Source organism: Ictidomys tridecemlineatus, chromosome 14 (assembly GCF_052094955.1).
Source record: "Ictidomys tridecemlineatus isolate mIctTri1 chromosome 14, mIctTri1.hap1, whole genome shotgun sequence".
In the NCBI taxonomy this organism is placed as follows: Eukaryota; Metazoa; Chordata; class Mammalia; order Rodentia; family Sciuridae; genus Ictidomys; species Ictidomys tridecemlineatus.
This window is the reverse complement of record NC_135490.1, coordinates 51894391-51919362: the sequence shown is the minus strand read 5'-3', so window position 1 is coordinate 51919362 and position 24972 is coordinate 51894391. Positions and strand designations below refer to the sequence as shown.

Sequence of the window (24972 nt, the reverse complement as noted above, 5' to 3'; positions counted from 1 at the left end):
TCTTGATCAGCCAAAAACATTTGGTCCTTAGAGCATATACATTTTAAATTACATAAGCATTTTGTTAATATTTATTATTAAATATGTACCACTTGACTCATTATTTCCAGCTCCATTACTATTCCAAATGGTACACTGAATTATAAATTAGAAAAATCTGCATCTTTGGTAAGATACTTAGCAGTAATCTGCAAGAAAATCCATGATACATGTTGAATGTTGCATGGACTATCAATATGAATGATCATCCCCCAGAGTTGTAAAGTGGGAAACCTGCCCAACTGGACTGTGGTCATCTGCCAATGTGGAACCTGTGTTATGGCCCCTGGTGAAAGTCTCAGACTTAAAGACCTGGGTGGGCTTCCCTGGGTGAAAATGTTTCTTATGGATTGCTGAAGGTCACGGCTAGATGAGAAAACCACTTCCCATGTGACTCCCTGAGGAAGGGCTCTGGAGGTCTTAGCTCGCTCCTCCATGCTTGGTACACCTCTTGCTGTCCCTCCTGTCCACCTGCAGGCATGAACCTTAGCCAGGACAGTGACTTTGAGTCCTTCTAGCAAATCATGGTGAATTGGTCTTGTGAGTCCTTCTAATAAATCCCAAGACTTGAAGGTGGTCATGAGACACACTTCATTTGGAAAATGGAATAAATATCCCCCAAGGTAAGACATTTCTCCCAGAATTATCCATTATCACACAGCCACCAGCTGAGCACACTGCAGACTTGCTTAACATGGTGCTCTGTTGTGACACCACAGGAACCAAAGGGAACAAAGCCTGGTGGTGTTACAGCACGGTCCATCCTGACCACACAGGCAAGTGTTGAAACCAGAGGTGACGGACAGCTGCAGCTTAGGTCCTCGGTTTGCATGACGAGCTGGCCCTTACCTCCTTAAGTGATGCAGGAGAGGGAGGAGTCCATGTCCCCATGCAGCCTAATCAGACGCAGCTGGAGGGCCCATGGTACACCAGGCTCCGGGCATCACCTGGAGATAGAAGTACCCATCACCAGGACATCCATGCTGTGTCCAATCCATCAGCAGAAGGACCCCAACCTCCCTTCCTTTGAGTGACCACTGACACCTCTTCATAGATGGGTAGCCATGTGCCTTCCTGTCATGTCCTGTAGTCCTATGGACCCAGTCACCTCTTGGGGGATCTCACTGCTGCCCTGTAGTGGCGCCCCCTTCTCTGCCAATGCATCTTAATTAAGCTTCTACAAAGACCTTCACCATAATTGTTCTTTTTTTTTTAAGAGAGAGTGAGAGAGACAGAGAGAGAATTTTTAAAATATTTATGTTTTAGTTTTCGACAGACACAACATCTTTGTTTGTATGCGGTGTTGAGGATGGAACTTGGGCCGCATCCATGCCAGGCCAGCGTGATACCGCTTGAGCCACATCCCCAGCTCACCATAATTGTTCTTGTTAACAAGATGCCAGAAAAGATATCTGCAGAAGAGTTCCGTGTGTTTAGAACGATCTATTTCCTGTTTCTCTGTCTTACAAAAAGCTCAGTTTAACCATGGACTTGATGGTGTTGCTCCCGCTTTTGTGGTAAAACATGTAAAACCTCTGACGGTTCCAAAAAAAAAAAATGAGACAAAACTTACGAGAATTCAAAGAAAAAAAATTACTCTTATGTAGACTCTGGCAAAAATGTAGACGCATGGTCCAGAGAGTTTTAGGCAAGAGCCCCTCTGACCCGACAGCCTTGGCCATGTCCTTCCTCTCCTGACCTTGGTTTTCTCTGGCTTCCTGATCCTGCGTGATTGCACATCCACGGACCACTTTAAGAACCTGCCACCAGCCAGACACAGCGGGTATGGACATCGATGCTGGGGTAACCACCACGATGGCCTTCTCTCTCCTTCTTTTAATGTGGAAGCATGTCTTTCAGATGCCAACTCAACTTGGGAAAGAGAGCGGAAGGGAACGTCCCCTCCCACCAAGCCTCACCTGCCTCCTAAACAAATGCTCTGCAGAGCCGGCCCTGCGTAGCTCTGCGCCTGGTGAGGCCCTAGGCTTGCTGTGCAGGAAGGAGGCACACTTAACACTCATTGGTCTGTGCAAGACATTCGGCCAGTCCTCCAGCTAGGTGTTCACTGAATGAACAAGAAAGGAGACCAGGTTCCAGGCTTCCAGCTTTCTGTTCTGCTGAGATGGGAGGGTAAACTCTGGGGACAGTGCCTGAGGACAGAACCTCACCCACCACCAGGGCAGCACCAGAGGACGAGGTCTGGATCCCCGCTCTGTTGACAGCCCCAGGAAAACAAGTCCGGGAGCCTGGGCACCCTGTTTCCTGCTCAGCTCCCACCCCATGGTCTGTAGGACATGATGAGGGCTCTGGGCTCTGTTCTGGGTGGATAGAAGGTATTGGAGGGTCTGGAGCAAAGGAGTGAGGCTGTTTGTATGGCATTTAGGAAGCAGCCCTGTGGCTGCTGTAGGGAATAAAGGGGAGATGCAAAAGCAACAGCCAGGGACTGCCAAACCCAACCTTGAATTTTTACAAAAGAAAGAAGATCATATGTTAAGATACACTTAATGAATCTAAAAAAAATTGTATAATCAGTATAAGAATTTAGGATTCTTTTGTAATTTTAGTACTTATGGCATTAGGAATTTTGAAATATAGTCTGTAGTACTTCACTTTCACAGTAATGAAAAAAAGTAAATGTTGTATATAAAATTTAGTATTTGGATATTTAATTTTTTCTTTTGAAAGTCTGGGGATTTAACCCATAATTTCATGTATTCTAATAACCGTGTGCTTTACCACTGGATTACACCCTCACTCCAACTTAATATTTTTGTCACTTGATTTGAGATAGTTCTCACTTGAAGAAATTAGGAATTAGAACTGTGTAATCATTGAATAATCTTATATTCATTTTTTTATTAGGGATCCTGTTTGCCCTTTTTATAATCATCAATTAAGAAGCAAGCACCTGGCCATCAAAAAAACGAAAGAAATTCAGAAAAACATAGATGGATGGGAAGGCAAAGATATTGGACAGTGCTGCAATGAATTTATAATGGAAGGACCATTGACAAGAACTGGTGCTAAACATGAACGACATATTTTTCTCTTTGATGGCTTAATGATCAGCTGTAAACCTAATCATGGCCAGACCCCGCTTCCAGGTTATAGTAGTGCAGAATATAGATTAAAAGAAAAGTTTGTCATGAGGAAAGTACAAATCTGTGATAAGGAAGATACTTGTGAGTGCAGACATGCTTTTGAATTAGTATCCAAAGACAGCATAATATTTGCTGCTAATTCTGCAGAAGAGAAAAATAATTGGATGGCAACCATTATTTCTCTTCATTATCGTAGTACTCTAGATAGAATGCTAGATTGTGTTTTATTGAAAGAAGAAAATGATCAGCCACTGAGATTACCAAGTCCAGATGTGTATCGTTTTGTGGTAAAAGACTCTGAGGAAAACATTGTTTTTGAAGACAACTTGCAAAGTAGAAGTGGAATCCCCATTATTAAAGGAGGAACTGTGGTGAAATTAATTGAAAGGTTAACATATCATATGTATGCAGGCATGTGAAACTCATTGTGAGTACTTACCTAGGGCCTAATTACCAAAAGCTTTTAAATGGTGTTCAAAGATAATGTATAAACCCATTTATCCATCATCCAACTTTAATAATTGTCAACTCATGTTTCATCTGTTTCATTACAGATTTAAATACCTACTCCCAGAATTATTTAGAAGATCTCAGGAAAAAAAAAATGAATTGCCTCCAGAATATTAAAATACTGCAGAATCAAAAGGGATAAATAGCTAATTAAATATTGTTAACTTGATTAGTTATTAAATAAGTGCTCATAAAATTTGCATATTAATGCAAATTTTAAAAATTTGAAAACAATCCTTATTTATCAAGAAAATACCACAGTTGGCAGGAAGAACCAAACTAAAAAGGAAGGGAAATATGGTATTTTGAATTAATTAAACTGAAAAATTGAACATGAAATATGTTTATGCTCTACTTTTTCAGATCCCAATTTTGTTCATACTTTTCTTACTACATATCGTTCGTTTTGTAAACCAGTAATTGCTAAGCGTACTGATTGAACGGTGAAAAAAAATGTATATTTTACTTCCATTAATATTTTATAAAAAAAATTAACTGTTCTGTACCTTGCAAAGTGCCTAGTAGCTGGTACCTACTCAGGTAGGTGTTGACATAATTTATTTGGCATTACATTAGATGTATTACCATACTTTTTAAGTAGTGTTTGCTGTTTGTAACATAGTTCTTTTCGGCTATTAGCAATATTCCAAGAGGTAATCTTAAATACCCAATTTAATACAGTTTTTGAAAATATTTTTTAGTTGTAGTTGGACACAATACCTTTATTTTATGTATTTATTTTTACGTGGTGTTGAGGATGGAACCTAGCACCTCACATGTGCTAGGCGAGCGCTCTACTGCTGAGCCACAATCCCAGCCCCTTAAAGACCCAATTTAGAGAGGAAAAAAACAACATTATAGTAAAATTTGTTCTGTTATTTAAGGAAATTTTCCACTTTTTGATTTTAAAACAAATTTGTTATGGAAAATTTCAAACATGTGCAAGAGTAGACAGAAAATATAATGAACCCATTTATCCATTATCTAACTTCAATAATTATCAACACATGTTTTATCTGCTTCCCTACAGATTTAAATATTCTACCCCCAGAATTATTTTGAAGTAGATCTCAGAAAACATATTTCGTCTGTAAATACTTCTATGTGTATCTCTGAAAGTTAAAAATTTTTATTTTAAATAAATCATGTATTATTATTAAGCCTAAAAAACAATTCCTTTATTAATATTTAAACATTTTTTGAATTGAAAAAAATTTTTTTAACTGAATGTTTTTACTTAGTGATACTTTAAATGCTTTGTAGTTTAAAAAGAAGAACCTGGCTGGATGTCATGGAATGGGTCTATAATTCTGGTACTTGGGAGACTGAGGCAGAAGGATCATTTCAGACAGCCTGTGCAACATAATGAGATCCAATTTCAAAAAACAAAATGTACTAAAATACATATATACATACACAAATATGTATATGTATATGTATATACACACATGTATATGAATATGTACATATATAATCTGAACTACAAAATGATTTTTGTTTTACGTTTATAAACTTAACTAAAATTTTGTCTTGACCCCTATTTCCATTTTGTTCTATAAAATTAAACTTACAAGACTTAGTATAATATGTTCTGAAAATCTATTGTTCTATTTCTGTGTCCAAAATAAGGAAAGTATATTTGCTAGACTTACATTATAGCTATATTTCCTAACTTACATTATAGCTATATTTCCTCTGGTTAGGCAAGGTTTTTGGTTTTTTAATTTTGATTTTTTACCTTACCCACTTAGGTTATGTTCTTAATTTAAAAGTTCATCTTGGGCTTCCTTTTTGAATTTCATACTCACGTATTTAAGGAAATTGATTAGTCTGCTTTCATTTTATGATATAAATATTAAGGATAGATGGTTAGATAAGTGCTTTCTTTCACATTATGGTACTGGGGATTGAATACAGGGACTCGCAGAAGCTAGCTAGAGCTCTACCACTGAGCTACATGCTCAGTCTCTTTTATTTTGAGACAGTCTCACTGAATTGTTGAGTTTGACTTTGAACTTGCAGTCCTCCTGCCTCAACTCCCTAGTAGTTGAGATTGCAGGCATACACTAAATCTCCCAGCTCTTTATGATCTTTAAAGAAGTTATATTCCTGTGGATTCTTTTCTTGGATCTTTTCTTGGATCTTTTCCATGAACCCTTTGTTGGTTGATTAATGCTAATCATAAAAAACTTTTTATAAAGATTTGATATAAAATCTTAGGATCATATAGCTGAAGGCAATTTTTGTACTTGTGAAGTATGGAGTACTGCAGGGAAGGCTTAACAGTAATTGCACTTTCTACAAAGTGATAGGAAAGGGGATTCTTTGGTCAATTTTTTTGTTGTTGTATTTAAAATATCTTTCATTTATTTATGAACAAATTCCTGTCCTTTTGGTTTTCTTCTTAGATTTGAAATTCCAGAGCCAGAACTTACTGAAGCAGACAAATTGGCAATAGAGAAAGGTGAGCAGCCAATCAGTGCAGACCTTAAAAGATTCCGAAAGGAATACGCCCAACCAGTACAACTTAGGTTTGACCTGAATATTACATTTCTTATGTGCCATTTTCAGTATATAGTTAACACAAAATTCTTAGCTCTTAATTAAATATAAATATTATTGTTAATTTTATGACAGTTAAATTTCCAAATTTCTTTCACTGTGAAGCTATTTTAAATAAATATCCTGAAGAAATTTATATAAGTATACCATGTTATTTACATCAGCTCTCTCTGAAATGTGATATATTTACATATCAAAATAAATGTGTGTTATTATAAGTAAAACTTACATATATAAGCTTGCTTACTGTCAGCTTTCCACTTTATTTCCCTTATGTCCCTTTGTAATGGTACTTGGTCCTTGTTTGTTTTTTTATAATTTTTAATATTTATGGAAGTTCTACTGCTTTTTCTACTCTTTATCCTATGTAAAGTTACCTAAGGAATCATTGCAATAATTTCTATAATAGATTTAATTATAGAGTTGCCAGTTAGGTACTTTCTGTGCTAGATATTACCCTAAGTGCTTTATCTTTTTTTAATCTCATCCTCAAAACACAATTTTTTTTATGGTGCAACACAATGATTATTCTAACTTTGTATATGAAGAAATGGAAAACTTAGTATGATTAAGTAATTTGAACTTGGGTCATGTAAAGGGAGTGACAGGATGGGACCATATATGACCTCTTGAGCCATTGTGTTTTTGTTTCACTAAGCATTAAAAATTGGAAGCTCCTTTAACCTTCTTATAATCCAAATGAAAACTAAAGTATTATCTACCCCTTATCATTGGATATTGAGTTATCATATTAACTATATATGATCTAAATATTTTTTCTAAATATTGTCTCCTTGATTACTGTTAACTAATAAATTATAGCTTTGAGCTGGATTTATTATTTTCCAGGATAATTACCATAAATAAATTCAATTTTAGAGGAATATTGGTGTTCCTAGCTATATGTCTTTTAGCCAAAACTTTTAACATGTCATTCTTTGTATAAGAAAATGAGATTTTTTACCCATTACATTAGCAAGAAAGAAGAATAATTTTTCTCAAGTAACTGTAATGCATTTGCACTAATCTACTCAAATGAGGCATACATTTATGAGGTCCCTATTATAGGGCAGACAGGAAATAAGATCTTAGATCTCAGTCATGTGAATTCTTTAAATGTTTATATCTAAGCATGTTCTCAGTTGTATACTTGTCGACTTATGGTGAATACAAAAATAATAGACTGTCATGATATGGTTCCATAATATTATGATTTTATTGGGGTAAAAATATACATGAAATAGTTATACATTATACTACTTTGAATAGTTCAATGGCTCACAAAAATATACCCCTATAAAACTTCAGGAATAGCTAAGATTAGACTCCAGTAGTTAGGGAAGACATCTTAGAAGAGGTAAAATCTGAGATTGTCCCGAAGGGATGTGTAGAATTTAGATATGCAGAAAGGTGATTGAAGGTATGGAGGGTACCTAGAAGTAGTATGAACAAAGGTTAAAAGACAGGATTGAGAATGGTGTGCAGAGGAAATAGGTAAGGAAATTGAACTTAGAGGAATGAAGACATTGTATTGTAAGTTGTAATAGAGGAGATTAACTATATTGGGGTAGAGTTGAAGATGGCTTTGAAATTCAAGCCAGTTTGTTAAACTTTTTCTGTGAGCATTGAAGGAATTTTAGTAAAATGTAAGCTAATATATTTTATTTAGCAATTTATTCTGACATTTTAAAAAAGACAAAAATTGAGAGAATTTCATAGTGAACAATGATAAACCCACCAGATCAACTGTTAACATTTTATTTTACTTACTTTTATCACATATATTTATTTTTCATTTTTCACTCAGTTCATTAATCACCTAATCTTTTGAATGTGTTTCAAAATACACTATTTCTTAAATGCTTCAACTTATATATCAATAACATTTCAGTATTTATTATTCATTTGTTCTAAAATGTTCATAACATGAAATACACACATTTTAAGTGTACTTTGGTTAAATTTTAATGTCTTTGTAATTCAAACTCCTTTCAAGATACAGAATGATAGACCACAACCCAGAAAGTTCCCTTGTGCTCCTTCTAGTCAATTTTTGTTGCTACTGCCAAAAGGCAGTATTCTGATTTATCCTGCTATTGACTCTTTTACTTGTCTTAGAATTTTGTATAAATTGATTTTTACACTTTTTTGTTTTTGTTTTGAGGAAAAGGAGAGAGAAGTTTTATTGCTTTGCTAGCAAAAAGGAAACACAGGTGACTCCAGTCCCAGAGGCTTTGATTCTGCTGATCAGGGGGAACAAGGGTTTTTAAAGAAGCATTCAAAGGCTACATTCCTTGTTCTCTGTTCAGGAGTTGTAATTCACTTGTTAATTTAGAAGATAATAATTTCTGAGATCTTTTGGTGCCATCCCCAAGTCTGAATTACTTCATTCCTGTTGTGGGTGTGACTCTGACTAGTATGGGAAAGAAAGGTATGGATTCTATAACTTTCATGCCTGACTCAACATGCTTTTGAGGTTCATCCATGTTGCTTGAATCAATGTTTTTTTAAATTTTATTACTAAGATAGTTATTTCCTTATATGAATACACCACAGTTCATGTATTTTTTCCCATTGAAGGATACCTGGGCATTTTTTCCAGTCTTTGATTATGAGTAAATTTGCTATGAACTTTATCTTAGAAGTCTTATTGTGAATGTGGGTGTGGGTGGGTGTGTGTATTTCTTTTTTTCCCACTTGGGTAAATAACTCAGAGTAGAATAGCTAGGACATAATGTAGATGTGTGTTTTCTTTTAAAAAGAAACTGTCAAAACTTCTTCTGAACATTCTCACCAGCAATATATGAGCATTCCATTGCTGCATATCTTCACCATTGTTTAGTGATGTTATTCTTCATACCTTAGCCATACTATTGGGTGTATAGTGGTATCTCATTGTGGTTTTAATTTGTTCTTCCCTATTGACTAATGATGTTGAGAACATTTTACTGTCTCTTATTGGCTAGTCATTCTTCATCTTTGAAGAATAGGTTTGACTCATGTCTATCATTTGTTGAGTTATCTTTTTATTACTAAGTTGTATAAGTATATCGAGTAGGACTGGATATAGTCCTTTGTCAAAAAGAGGTTTTGTAAATATTTTCTCCCAGATTGTGGTTTGCCTGTTAGTTTTCTTAATGATACTTTGATGAGATGAAGTTTTTAAGTTTGATGAAGTCTGATTAGACTTTTTTCTTTTATCTGATCGTAATTTTAAAATTACATCAATACTATAGAAACTAGAAAGAAAATATAAGCAGAACTGTTTGAACTGATATAAGTGGAAATTAGAAGCTAACAATTTATGATCTTTTGATATATTTTCTAAGCTCCTGAACTTACCAGACCATAATGACTTAATGTTGTTTTAATATAAATAGCATGATGAAGACTGGTAATTAAATGTACTTGCATAGTCTGAGAGAAATATAGTTGTTTGTGGTAGGGAAATAAAAATCTAACCTGCAAATGGCCATTTGTTGAAGTAATGAAGAAAAGTAATATTATTAGGATGTCTCTGGTAGAGAGCATTTTATATTTGTATAGATAATTAAATACTTGCAAGATCAGGAGTAATCATTTTTGTGATATGCAAAACAAAATCACTCTCTTGACAAAAATATTTTTGTATTTTAAAATGAAATAATGTTATAGGCATATTTGTAGGTTACAGGGAAATTTGATGATAGCATTTGAATTTATTTATTTATTTATTTATTTGGGGGGGGGGGGTACTGGGAATTGAACAGAGGGGTGCTTTACCAATGAGCTACATACCCAGCCCTATTTATTTATTTATTTATTTATTTATTATTTTGAGACAGGGTCTCACTTAGTTGCTTAGGGCCTTGCTAAATTGCTTAGTCTAGCCTTGAAGTTCAGTCTTCCTCCTGTAGTCTCCCAAGTCACTAGGATTATAGACATGTGCAACGACACTAGGCTAGCACTTGAATTTAGAACCAAATACAATAAATCTTAGTTAATTTTCCATTTTATATGAAAAATACATTAAAAATTTACAGCTTAAAATACTTTTTCAATTTAAAAACTTAAAATAGCTTTTCTATTATAGAGCATGTATTTTCTATATATGAATAAAAGACACTTTTCCTTAACATTAATTGGTGATTAAACACAGAAACCATAATCTTTATACAAATACATATTTTATTTTATTTTTTTAATATTTTTTTAATATTTATTTATTTTTAGTTGGCGGACACAACATCTTTGTTGGTATGTGGTGCTGAGGATCGAACCCGGGCCGCACGCATGCCAGGCGAGCACGCTACCGCTTGAGCCACATCCCCAGCCCCTTATACAAATACATATTTTAAAGTATAACTTTTATGTTTATTTTTATTTTTTTGCAGTACTGGGGATTGAACCCAGGGGCACTTTGCCACTGAGCTACATCCTCAGCCCTTTATTTTTTATTTTGAGATAGGGTCTCACTAAGTTGCCCAGTCTGGCTTTGAACTTGCAATCCTCCTGCCTCGGTCTCCAAAGTAGCTGGGATTACAGGTGTTAGCCACCACTCCTGGCTAAAGTATAATTTAAAAATAATGTACAGTTTGGAGATTGATTTTCTTCTTCTTATTGAAGCACTTAAGGTATTCATTAAAAATGGAGACTCTAAGTATTATATTGATTGTTGCATATAAAACTATCGCCATGGCATTAGAAAAATGAAAGAAGTATAATGAAGAAGTATAGAAGTAAAAAATGTATAATTGAAGATTTCACTAAAATGTGATTCTTTTATTTTACCAGGATTTTAAATGTATTTCACCATTGGGTTGAACACCATTTTTATGACTTTGAAAGAGATGTGGAATTGCTTAAAAGACTGGAATCCTTCATTTCAAGTGTAAGAGGTATATTATTTAAAGTTTTGATTGGCTCTTATGTTGCATTTGAGCTTATTTTCAAAATTGTATGACTAAGAATGTAAATTGCTTTCCATTTTTAAAAAGCTGAAATAACATTTGGAATGATCTTTATAAACTCCAGTAAGCTCACATATATTTAGAACCATATAAAGTCTTAGAACCTTGTCTTCTCATATTTTTATTTGTCTGTGATCTGAGGATCAAACCAAGACCCTTGCACGTGCTAGGCAAGTGCTATACCATTGAGTTATACTCTTAACCCCCTTTTAAGTTTTTTTTTTTTTTAATTTATTTTTTAGGTGTAAATGAACACAACACAACGCCTTTATTTCTATGTGGTGCTGAGGATCGAACCTGGGTCCCGCCGGTGCTAGGCGAGCGCTCTACCACTGAGCCACAATCCTAGCCCCCCCTTTTAAGTTTTTAAGGAGAATATTGCTTTTAAAAATGTCAAAAGTCCTTTTTTAATAAATTAAAGCTATTTAATTTTATGTCCCCTCAAGTTTGCCATTTGTTTCCATTAAATAAATAATATATATATAATTTTATGCTTTTTGTTGTTGTTGTTTTGGTACTGGGGATTAAACTCAGGGGCAGGGCACTTGACTACTGAGCCTAATTCCCAGCCCTTTGTTTATATTTTATTTAGAAACAGGGTCTCGCTGAGTTGCTTAGGGTCTTGCTAAGTTGCTGAGGCTTGACTTTGAACTCATGATCCTCCTGCCTCAGCCTCCCCAGCCACTGGGATTATAGGTGTGCATCACCACACCCAGCAATTTTATGCTTTTTTATTCTCCTTAATCTGGTACTTTAATTTTAGATGATTATCAGCTTTTTAAAATAATATTTCCTCTCTTAGAAACATATTCCAGAGGAATACATTTTTTAAAAATATTGTTTTTTTAGTTTTAGGTGGACATATATCTTTATTTTACATTTATGTGGTGCTAAGATCAAATCCAGCGCCTGCGATGCTGAGGATCAAACCAAGGCCCTTGCATGTGCTACCTCTGAGCCACAACCCCAGCCCCCAGAGGAATACATTTTTGTGTCTAAAAGATAGGAATTTCCAACTTGAAGTTTCAAACATAGCCTATGTGATAAAATTCCAGGCTATAATATGTGTCATCAAACATATGTTATATTAAGAACATTTGTGTTTTATCTAACAGTATAAGATATTGGCTAAGAATCCTATTAAAGTATTCTTGGCAAGTATTCATGTGAAAACATTGATCTTGCTGGGCACAGTGGCACAAGCCTATAATTCCAGCACCTTGGGAGGTTGAGGCAGGAGGATCAAAAATCAGCCTCAGTAACTTGGCAAGTCTCCAAGTAACTTAAGAAGACCCTGTCTCAAAATAAAATATAAAAAGAGAAGAGCTGGGGATGAAGTTCAGTGGTTAAGTGCTCCTGGGTTCAGTCCCCAATACTAAAACAAACAAAAACATCAATCTCTATGTCTCTGGTTTTCAGAAAATAGGGGGGATAGAGAAACATGGCAGATGATACCACAGGGGTACAGTTGGCAAGACAGACTTGAGAATCACCACAATACAAGCAATTCCATTTCTTCAACAAATAAATTGCAAGCAAAAATGAGACATAAAGGGAGAACCTGTAGTCCTAAGGAAACTTAGGACATATGGACTAAATATAATTAAGTAAATGTTATTTATGTCCTTTTAAAACAAATTAACTATAAGAAAAATATTTAAGAGATAGAAATTTGAATATTAACCAAGTATTTGAAGATTTTAAGATCTCACTTTTTGACAAAGAAATTTAGCAGCTCAATTCAAAATAGCTAAGCTATGGAACCGACCTAGGTGCCCTTCAAAAGATGAATGGATAAAGAAAATGTGGTGTATATACACAATGGAGTATTACTCAGCCATAAAGAAGAATGAAAGTATGGCATTTGCCAGTAAATGGATGGAACTGGAGATCATTATGCTAAGTGAAATAAGCCAAAAAATCAAAGGCCAAATGTTCTCTCTTATATGTGGATGCCAACACACAATAACAGGGATGGAGAATAAAAGTTCATTTGATTAGATAAAGGGGAATGAAGGAGAGGGAGTGGAGATGGGAATAGGAAACAAAGTTGAATGAATCAGACATAACTTTCTTATGTTCATATATGAATGAATACATGACCAGTGTAACTCCACCTCATGTACAACCACAAGAATGGGAAGTTATATTCCATCTAGTATGTCAAAATATATTCTGTTATGTATAACTAAAAACAAATTTTAAAAAAGAAAAAAATGATTCATTTTTTATATGTCATAATGACCTAATGATTATTTTAAAAAGACTTAAATATAGACAAAATGATATGATTTTTGAATTTGTTTAAAGAATAACTAGAGCTGGGTATAATGGTGTATGCCTATAATACCAGCAACTCAGGAGACTGAGACAGGAGAATCACAAGTTCAAGACTAGCCTCAACAATTTAGTGAGATCCTCAACAACTTAGCAAGACCCTGTCTGAAAATGAAAAACAAAAAAGGACTGGAGATGTAGTGCAGTGAGAAAACATCCATGGGTTCAGTTCTTAGTACCAAAAAAACAAACAACAGAGTGAAGAAATGGCATGATTTGGGTTAGATGAAGCAAAAATTTGCCATAAGTTGATAATTGTTGAAGTTAAGTGAACGTTAAAAATTATATGAAGATCTACAGTTATGTCTGTCAAGTAAAAGACATTCTAATTATGTGTTTTTTCTAGGGAAAGCTATGAAGAAATGGGTAGAGTCAATTGCTAAGATCATCAAGAGGAAGAAGCAAGCTCAGGCAAATAGAATAAGCCATAATATTACCTTTGAAAGTCCACCTCCACCAATTAAATGGCATATCAGTAAACCAGGGCAGTTTGAAACATTTGATATTATGACACTTCACCCAATAGAAATTGCTCGTCAGCTAACACTTTTGGAATCTTATCTCTACAGGTAGGTAATTGTTATTTCTTGGTCTATTTTCAAAAACCTTGAGCATACCTCTTACCTATTTTTTAAACATTTTGCTACATATCATGACAGCTTAAAAATATCTCATCTATTTTCCTGGGTTTGGAGGGAAGCTCATAGCAGTTTTAATCACAGTATGTCCTGTAGGTAAGTCTTCTAACATGTTGCTATATAGACCTAGATTAAGGATGAGCAATCCTTCACAAGAGGAATGGTAGGAAGACTAATGCACTACAATAGTAACAACTATTCAACAGTAAGCCCCTGCCACTATCATTCCATTAAAATCTTTTCTGTATCCAGGAGCCCTCATTTGAAATATAAATATCTAGAGAAGTTATCCTAATGATAAGCAGCCATGTAATGAGTGCTCATGTATAACAAAAACATTACAAATGAAATTGAAATTCTATAATTCTCCCTAATTCATTGCTCTCCTTTCCCCGCAAGAAATAACAACTACCAACCAACAATAAAAAAAAATAACAACTACCCAGAATTTGATGCTTACTCTGTTTGTCTCTCTCTATATATACACACACACATTTTCCTAAATAATATATAGTATTGGCTTGTACATTTTAAACATACTTATTCTGCATCATGTTTTTACTTATATTCTTTTTGATATCTGTTAAAGTCCATGAATATAGTTCTAGTTCACTTATTTTAGCCATTCTATGAGTATTCCACAGTTTATTCAGTCTCTTATTGGTGAACTGGTAGATTGTTTGGCGTTTTACCTTCTGTAAATAGTGCTTCAGTGAACAGTCTTGTGAATGAGTTCTTGTAACTTTCTGTAAGAGTTTACATAGGAATGTACTTAGCAATAGAATTGTTGGGTCAGCTAGTATGTATATCTTTAGTAATGGAAGATCCTGCTGAATTGTTTTACAAAGTGATTGTATCAATTTTTACTTGCATATTGGAGTTGGAGATTATTTTATCATTTCTTACCAATTTGATATTATTAAGGTTTTGTGGCTTTGGCAATAATAAAATGGAATTTTATTGCAGTTTTTTTTCCTGAGAGAAAATATTTTTTCATGTTTGTCATTATCTGTTTTTAAATTAAGTTTAGCAGATCTTTAAATAATCTTGATACTAATCCTTTATAGATAGATTAGGTTGTACTTATTTTTTAAAATTTATTTCTAGGAAAGTCCAGCCTTCTGAACTTGTAGGGAGTGTGTGGACCAAAGAAGATAAAGAGATAAATTCTCCAAATTTATTAAAAATGATTCGCCATACCAGAAACCTCACCCTGTGGTTTGAAAAGTAAGTTTTGTTTATTCTTTATTATTGCTTCTTAATCATCATCATAATAAGTCCTATTTAAGCTTGAATTCTGGCTCTAAAGAAGTTTCTTATTTCTTAAGTTAGGTGGAGAAACTTTTCTAAGCCATGGATTTTTTGTTGTTGTTATTAGATGCATTGTGGAAGCAGAAAATTTTGAAGAACGGGTGGCAGTACTAAGTAGAATTATAGAAATTCTGCAAGTTTTTCAAGACTTGAATAATTTCAGTGGTGTACTGGAGATAGTCAGTGCAGTAAATTCAGTGTCAGTGTACAGACTAGACCATACCTTTGAGGTAAGTTTTAGGCTTAAATATTTCATCCTTTTGGGGAAAGATAAAATTAATATCAAAGAGATTGCTCCTACTGCCTGTCTTTTTGGTACCAGGGATTGAACTTAGGGGCACTCAACTACTGAACAACACCCCCAGCCCTTTTTATTTTTTATTTTGAGACAGGGTCTCATTAAGTTGCTTACACCCTCATTAAGTTGCTGAGGCTCGCCTCAAACTTCTGATTCTCCTGCCTCACCCTCCCAAGTACCTAGGATTACAACCACTCCTGGCTTGAATTTATCTTTGAATGAATCCATATTTTCCACTTAAATATAGAAATTTAAAGATATTTTTAAAAATATATCAATATATACTAGTAAGTTTAGGATTTGTCAAAGAATATAGGACCTGTACCTCTTTTTAATGTGCTTAACCTAAATATAATAAAGTTTCACATGAATTTCTTCAATGGCACTTTGATAGTCTCCCATAAATGACAAATGATATTAAATATAATCACACAAATAACTTTTTTAAAAAATTTATTTGTTCTAATCAATTATACATGACAGCAGAATGTTCTTTGATTCATTGTACACAAATGTAGCACAACATTTCATTTCTGGTTGTACACAGAGTAGGATCACACCATTCGTGCAATCATACATGTACCTAGGGTAATGATGATCATCTCATTCTACCATCTTTTCTATTCCCATGCCCCTTCCCCTTTGGCCAATCCAAACTTCCTCCACTCAACCCATCCCCCTGTCCCCATTATGGATTAGTGTCCACTTATCAAAGTAAACAATCGACCTTTGGTTTTGGGGATTGGCTTACTTCGATTAGCATGGTATTCTCTAACTCCATGCATTTACCTGCAAATGCCATAATTTTATTCTCTTTTACTGCTGAGTAATATTCCATTGTGTATATATACCACAGTTTCTTGATCCATTCATCTATTGAAGGGCATCTAGTTTGGTTCTACAGTTTAGCTGTTGTGAATTGTGGTGCTATAAACATTGATGTGGCTTTGTCCCAATAGTATGCTGTTTTTAAGTCCTTTGGGAATAGACCGAGGAGTGGGATAGCTGTGTCAAAATGGTGATTCCATTCTAAGTTTTCTGAGGAATCTCCATACTGTTTTCCAGATTGGCTGTACCAATTGCAGTCCTACCAGCAATGTATGAATGTGCCTTTTCCTCTACATTTTCGCCAACACTAATTTTTGCATGTTTTCTTGATAACTACTCTTCTGACTAGAGTGAAATGAAATCCTAGAGTTGTTTTAATTTGCATTTCTCTGATTATTAGAGATGTTGAACGTTTTTTCATGTTTGTTGATAGATTGTGTATCTTCCTCTGAGAAGTGTCACCTTTAGATATAGTCAAAAAAATAATATGGAAAGAACCCTTTCTAAAATTTTATCTTTTAAATTATAAAATAATGTGTTTAGTGTATAGAAAGATTTTATGTCTTTTAATAACAAAATTGAGATTATATTGTAAGTAGATTTTTGTAGCCTACATATTTTTCTCTTTAACACTTTTTTTTAGTTTGTTGTCAAAAACAAGATTGTTAATGCCTACATAGTTTTCTGTCTCACACATAAACCATAATTTATTCCATCATTCTGTTGTGGAACAATTAAGTTATTTTGGATTTTATTGTTGTGACAAATAATTTATCATGGACCACCCATATGTAGATGTATTTTTAAGAATATGATTATTTCCTGGGGCTGGGGATATGGCTCAAGTGGTAGCGCAATCTCCTGGCATGCGCAGAACATTGGATTTGATCCTCAGCACCACATAAAAATAAAAAAAAGATGTTGTGTCCACCGAAAACTAAAAAAAAAAATAATATTAAAAAACTCTCTCTCTCTCTCTCTCTCTCTCTCTCTCTCTCTCTCTCTCTCTTTAAAAAAAAGAATATGATTATTTCCTTAGAAGTTTCTAAAGATGGTACTTTTGCCAAGTGTTTTCTAGCAAAAAATATGATAAATGGTTCTGGGTATTACTGTATTGAAAACTTTAAAGACTTTATCAGCCAAAAATAAAAATTCTCATTTTAAACTTGTGTTTTTAAAAAGTGGTGAGATGTTAGCTATTTTCAAATGCATTTATTGGCTACTAGTGATATGGGATATTTTAAAATGTATTTATTGGTCACTTTTATTTTTCTTTATGATTTATTTAATTCATGTCTTCTTTCATTTTTTGGATGTTTGCATTTTTACTTATGGACTTTTTAATATATTAAAGATATGAAGACAGTCAAACTATATCTTTTCAGTGTCTCTTTATTTTGACTGCTTTTTAATTTAAACATTTTTATGCTGCCTTGATATATAGACTCATAAATCAATCCAAATTTATGGGGTCTTCCTGTGTTTTTACTATGAAAGACTTTTTCTAAGTGAAAGCTAACAAGGTAAAAACTCAACTATATTAATATTGCCTTTGGGAATATAAATTTGTAAAACCTTTGTGGAAAGCAACCCAGCAATGTATGTTAAAATTTAAAGTACACATACTCTCAGACCCAGAATATTAAATAAATAAAATCCTAAAGAAATAAAAGCACCACAGTATAAAGTTATATGTATGAAGATATAGTTACTTTAGCATTATTTTAGTAGCAGAAAACTAGAAATATTCTTCTTTCCATCAGCAGAAGAATGATTAAATACATTATCTTATACCTACAACATGGAATATTGTTCTATAGAAAAAAATGATGTCATTTTTGTACATTATCTTGCAAGAATATATGTGATATTTGTGGGGAAAAAATCATAAGGAAGTTCTGAATGACTATAGTGTGATTCCATATTAGTACAACAAAACAGAACAAACCCTAAACCTCTAAGTGGAGTTGCATGAATATTAAGAATAGTGTGGAAAAATATGTCTTTCTTCATTAATTCTTTTAGTGGGTTGTGATTGGAGAGAGAAGAAGAAAAAATATTTTTATGTTTGAATTTTTCTATTTGGGTATTCGCATTTTATTTACTTATGAACTTTATATATTAAAGAAATTAACTATCTGTTCAGATTAATTATTTCAACTCAGATATTGAAAAACTCTGAGGCACTTTATTCATTTTACAGGCTAACCATTCATTTTAAAAACTATTGGACAACAGTATTTCTTTTTTCTTTTTTTTTTTTTTTGAGAGAGAGAGAGAGAGAGAGAGAGAGAGAGAGAGAGAACTTTTAATATTTATTCATTTTATTTTATAATTCTCGGTGGACACAACATCTTTTGTTGGTATGTGGTGCTGAGGATCGAACCCGGGCCGCACACATGCCAGGCGAGCACTCTACTGCTTGAGCCACATCCCCAGCCTGACAGTATTTCTATAATTATATATAAGGTATAAAGAATAAAAATATCTGTGTACCTAGCATTCAGTTTAAGAGCCCCTCCATTCTTTCACTGTAATGAATCTTAGGCTTTTAATTCTCTTGCTTTTATCTAACCTATATTGTTTTATTTTGCATTTTTCTTAATTTTATAATTCTTCAATGACTCTTAGCACTGTATTCCTAAGATTGATTCATGTTGTTTATAGCTATAGTTCATTCTTTTTCATAACTATATCATAATTATAGAAATCAGTTTACCAAAATTTAATCATTTTTTAATTAGTTAATAATCATTTGGAATTGTTATGAACAATATAGCTGTTAACATTCTTTATATATATCCTGATATACCCAAATATATTACTCTAAAAGTAGAATTTAGGATATAGATGTCTTCAACTTTACTAGATAATGCCAAGTTGTTCTCTCAAGTAATTGTACCAATTCACACTCCCATCAGAAATGTATGAAATCCAGTTATTTTATATTCTCATCAATACTTGATATTTTCAGGCCTTTATCTTTTCCATTATTGTGGTTTTGTTTTATATTTTCCTGATTTTTAATGAGTTTGAACCTCTATTTGGTTCTTTGTTCTTCTTGTGGAAAATTTTTAACTTTAAATAGTTATATACAAATGCTCTTATATTCTGGATTCTAAAATATCATCATTTATCTTTTCCCAGATAAAAGCTCCCCTTTTAATCTTTTTTGTGGTGTGTTTTGATGAACAAAAATTCTTAATGTAGTCAAATTTACTTATTTTTTTCTTTGTTATTTATGCTTTTGTTCTCCACTTTAATTTCCCCCCCATTATCCTAATGTTTTATCTTTCTCATTAAATCCTTACTCTAGGTGGAAATGAGTTTTGAATATAGGGTGAGGTTGGAATATTATTTCATTTTTTTAAAAAAAATTTAGTTGTAAATGGACCTTTATTTTTTTTATTTGTATGCAGTGCTGAGAATTGAACCCACTGCCTCACATATGCCAGGCAAGTACTCTACCACTGAGCCACAACCCATACTATTACATTTTTTTCCATAAGGCTACCCAGTTGTTTGCATTCATTTATTGTTAATTCATTTTTCCCCATTGACCTATAATATCAGCCGTCATAAATTTAGTATCCTTATGTGTAGTCCTGTTTCTGGTCTTTTTATATTTTTTTCTATTTTTAGTTGTAGATGTATGCGGTGCTGAGGATCAAACCCAGTACCTCAAATGTGCTAGGCAAGTGCTCTGCCACTGGGCTACAACCCCAGCCTACTTGTATACTAATTCTTGAAAAGAAAGTATAGCAGATCTTTTAGCAATCTTTCAAGGTTGACTTGGTCTTAGCCCTTTATTTTCATATATAAATTTTAGAATAATTTTAAGCTTCATTTTTAAAAATTGGATTTTATTATTATTATTGGTACTGAGGATTGAACCAGGGGGCATTTTACCACTGATTCACATTAGTAGCCCTTTTTATTTTAAGACAGGGTCTTGCTTTGTAGCTGAGGATCTTGCTAAATTGCTGAGGCTGAATTTGCAGTCTTTCTGTCTCAGCCTCCTCTGTTGTTGGGATTACAGGCATGTGCCACCATTGCCAAGTTGAAAATTGGAACTGTAATAGAAGTTGCATTAGATCTGTAAAATCAATTAGTGCCAATTTACAGTCATGAGTCTTCCCAACTGGGAACATGGTATATCTCTCCATTTATTTACCCATTTAATACTGTCTTATGGTTTTCTTGATAGAGACTTCATACTTTTTTTTGTTAGATTTATGTTAGACTTTTTAAAAAAATTATTTTCCTTATTGATGAAAAATTTTCATATCTAGTTGATTTTTGACACAGCAACATTAGTAAATTCTCTTATTAACACTTTGCAGATAGAGTTTTGGAGTTTCCTTGCGGATAGTCATAATCTCTGTAAATAGTGACATTTTTCTTTCTTTTTTTTCCCTTTTCTTTGCAATTCCTAGTTATTTATTTTGTTTCTTGTCCCTTTTAGCTAGGACTTTTGGATAGATTTGAATAAAAGCTATGGTGCACTCTTTCTTCATAATTTAAAGGAAATATATTGAATGGTTCTCAAGTATAATGTTTGCTCTTATCAAGTTATAAACTAACATCTAGTAAGAAAATCTAACAATGAAATTTAAAAAGAAATTCCTATGTTTATTACATTAACTAAATTTGTTAATGCTTTCTTACCCTCCTGTAGTCATCTCTTTACCAAAACTCCACCCTTGTCCCCAAAAGACCTTTCAGTGGAAAAGTACTTAAATGCTGAACAATTATGATTCTCGCTTCCTACATCTAAGACTTGAAACTCTGGCTAATCAAAATTATGACTATCAAGGTCCTGAGGATGAAATTTTTTGATTGCTTAATCTTCTAATTTGTTTTAGAAAAATTTAAGGTTTTAGAATTTATATTATAGATAAAAAGAGGAAAAATCACTTTAGGCAAATGCCCAAAGGATTACCTCTCTTATTTTAATTTTTTAAAATATTTAATATCAAATGTTTGCAAAATTTTATAATTTATAAATTTCTGTATCCATACATTTGATTGAACTATAAACAGAGATTATGCTCATTTTATATGTTTTTAAGGCATTACAGGAAAGAAAATGGAAAATTTTAGATGAAGCTGTGGAATTAAGTCAAGATCACTTTTAAAAATACCTAGTAAAACTGAAGTCAATCAATCCACCTTGTGTGCCTTTTTTTGGTAAGTTACTAAAGATGGATATTGTATTTTGAGGCAAAATGTGTTATAGTCCAAAGAGGCCAGTCTTTAGAGGTCAGTTGTTCATATTTTATATTACCTTGTCTATTTTCATCTGTATTGATAAATAAAACTTAAAACTCTATTATTTATTTTCCTGTAAAATGCAAGTTATAATACTTACCTCATGGAGTTGTAAGAATTAAAAATATTTTATCTATACAACCTAATACAAATTCTATCAGAACAGGCACTCAGAGAGTGGTAACTATTGTTTTTATCTATTTATGTCATATCTACAGTGTTCGTTTTCTCTTTATTAAAGGCTTTTAAGTGATTTGTTAAAACTCAGAATTGGAACAACTTTGAACAAATCATATTATTGTGTGCATGTACAAACATGTAACAACTAATTCCACTATTATGTATAATTTTAATACACTAATAAAAAGTAAACTCAGAATTGTTATATATTAGGCAAAATTTTATAAAGTGAACTTTTCTTAAATACATTCATGCATTGCTTAATGACAAGGACATATTCTGAGAAATGCATCAGTAGGCAGCAATTCTGTTCTGCAAACAGTGTATTCACACAATTCTAGATGGTATAAATCAATTACTCAACATTGCCTGTTTGTTTTGTTTTGCTTTGCAATGGGGTCTTGCTATGTATCCCAGGCAGGTCTCAAATTCCTGGGTCAAGCAATCCTCTTGCTTCAGCCTTCTGAGTAGCTGGAACTTTAGGTGTGTGCCTCTGCTTTGAATGTGATCTCTTGATGCATTCAACATAGATGATACATGTGAGGCTGCTGGTGGCATAATATGGAATACTGTTTTGTAGTAAACGTTTTTGTTGTAAAGTAATGATAAAAAGTGTAGTATAGTAAATGCATAAACCAGTAACAGTCATTTATTACTATTATCAAGTATTAAGTACTGTTCATAGACAAACATGCTATACTTTTCTGACAGGTCTGTTTATGGAGGCTTGAAAAATGTGTTATGTTGGCATCATGACAGCTACATCTCTAGGCAATGAGAATTTTTCAGTTCTATTATAATCTTACGGGACCATTGTCGTATATGTGGTGTGTTTTATGTGCTATACTTTAATATGGTGTGCAGCAACAGTGTGTTTGTTTACAACAGCATCACCACAAACACTTGAGTAGCATATTGTACTATAATGTTACAGCAGTTTTTCAGCTTAATTCTAGTCTATGTGTGTGTGTGTGTGTGTGTGTGTGTGTGTGTGTGTATGTGTGTGTGTGTGTATGTGTGTGCGCACGCGCACGGGCACACACACATTCATGCTGGGGATTTAACCCAGGGCATCTCACATGCTAAGCACCTGTTCTTATCACTAGGCTATATTCCTAGCCCCTCCATTCTAGCCTTATAGATCATTTTTATATAAATATAACAATGTGATGTATGACTAAACTGTTGAAATTGTATAATTTATTTAAATCAAGGTTTTCCAACCTCAGCACTATTGGCATATGAATCAAATAAATGAGTAAATGTCATGTGCTTGTAGGATGTTTAGTAGCCTCCAAGTTTCCTGTTTACTATATGCTGGTAACACCTACATCATGATAACCAGAAATGTCTCCAGATATTTCCAATACACTCTTAGGAACAAAATTATCAATTGATAACTACTAATTTAAATATATTAGTAATTATTCGAAAAAGGAGATTAAAGTTTCTATTGTGAAAGATTAAAATATAATTGGTTTTTAAATCTAAATCATGGGCTCTGAGAAAACAATTTAAGTCTGAACTCTTATTAATCAGCAGTGCTTATGATATTGATGATCACTTAAAGATTATTGAAAATAAATATTTAAAATCAAGCATTATTACAGAGGTAATAAGACCATACTCAATAAAAATTTGAAAGTGTTGTAATGTGAAAATAAATAAATAAAATAAAATAAAATCAAGCATTAAAAATTTTGGTTCGATTTAAAACTTATAATTTAGACTTTATAAACACAGTTTAGGAAAGCTCAATTTGCTATTTCTTAGACTAGTAGCCTTTATTTTCTTTTTATTTTAAATTTTTTCTATGTTAAAAAAATTAATGGAGAATTAATCATAACCATAAAGTCTATCAGAGCCTTGTCTTATCAACATTATGGAGTGGAATTGCTAGTAAGTCTTTTAGTTTTACAAGATTGTTTTCCCAAATGATTGATTAAATGACCAATTTTAAAATAAATTTTCTTTAAATATTTTTTTCACTAGGAATATATTTAACAAATATTCTGAAGACTGAAGAAGGGAATAATGATTTTTTAAAAAAGAAAGGGAAAGATTTGAACAATTTCAGTAAGAGGAGAAAAGTGGCAGAAATTACTGGAGAAATTCAGCAATATCAGAATCAGCCTTATTGTTTACAAATAGAACCAGAAATGAGGGTAAATATTTTTTTTCCTTGTCTTTAAAAGGGAATGTGTTAAGTACTCGGTGATCTCTACAAAATACCATAATCACATATCATGCTATTTATTTTGCTTTGTAAATAAAATGAGTTAATAATTGGTAGTTAACAATGTTAAATATTATACTTACACTATCTGCAGTTATTTATACGAAGTGCTTTCTCTTGAAAATATTACTTCTTTGTTGAGTTGGTTCAAGCAACACTTCCAAAAAAGCGAATGGCAAAGTTAAACAAAAGAAGTTTTTCTGATGCCCATGCAGTAAAAATCCACTACTAATTTCATCATTGATGGATAACCATTTTAAATATTTTATGTGAGCCAGTATAACATTAAACAACTTATCTTCTCAGAAGATGACTATGCTTAAGTAGGAGAAGAGTTTGGAAGAGTGGTATATATGCATAGCACAAAAGGGCTTTAATATTCTATCAACTGATGTTCTATTTTGAACAATGGTGTATAATACTGATACTGTGATATCATAAGTGTGCATTTTCTGGCTTTCCTACAGGTATACTTTAATTCACTGGGAACATACATTCTTGTTAATATTTTGGTAGTGGAAATCACATGATGAACCCTCTTAGAAACATTATGCTTAGTGTATTCTATGGCTTTGTCTCATTTTAAGTTGAGCATTATAGGAATGCATTATTTTAGTTTTAACTCTGCCAATATATCTATCTAGTGACCTGTTGCTATTTCTGTCTTTATTGAAATTTTTGTCCTAAGAAAGTTAGGATTGTACTTTTTTCC

General features: G+C 33.0%; 1 protein-coding gene across 1 annotated transcript in view; it reads left to right on the top strand.

Moving 5' to 3' along the window:
- Nucleotides 1–2460: 2460 nt before the first annotated feature.
- The window catches only part of LOC144370532 (son of sevenless homolog 2-like), a 40564-nt gene continuing 18052 nt past the window's right edge, over nucleotides 2461–24972 (top strand). Inside the window, 11 exon segments of the mRNA XM_078031337.1 lie at nucleotides 2461–2528; nucleotides 2902–3551; nucleotides 4014–4068; nucleotides 4070–4093; nucleotides 6059–6181; nucleotides 10986–11089; nucleotides 13845–14067; nucleotides 15244–15363; nucleotides 15515–15677; nucleotides 21646–21763; nucleotides 24017–24189. Of these exon segments, the coding sequence (XP_077887463.1) occupies nucleotides 2461–2528; nucleotides 2902–3551; nucleotides 4014–4068; nucleotides 4070–4093; nucleotides 6059–6181; nucleotides 10986–11089; nucleotides 13845–14067; nucleotides 15244–15363; nucleotides 15515–15677; nucleotides 21646–21763; nucleotides 24017–24189 (1821 nt within the window).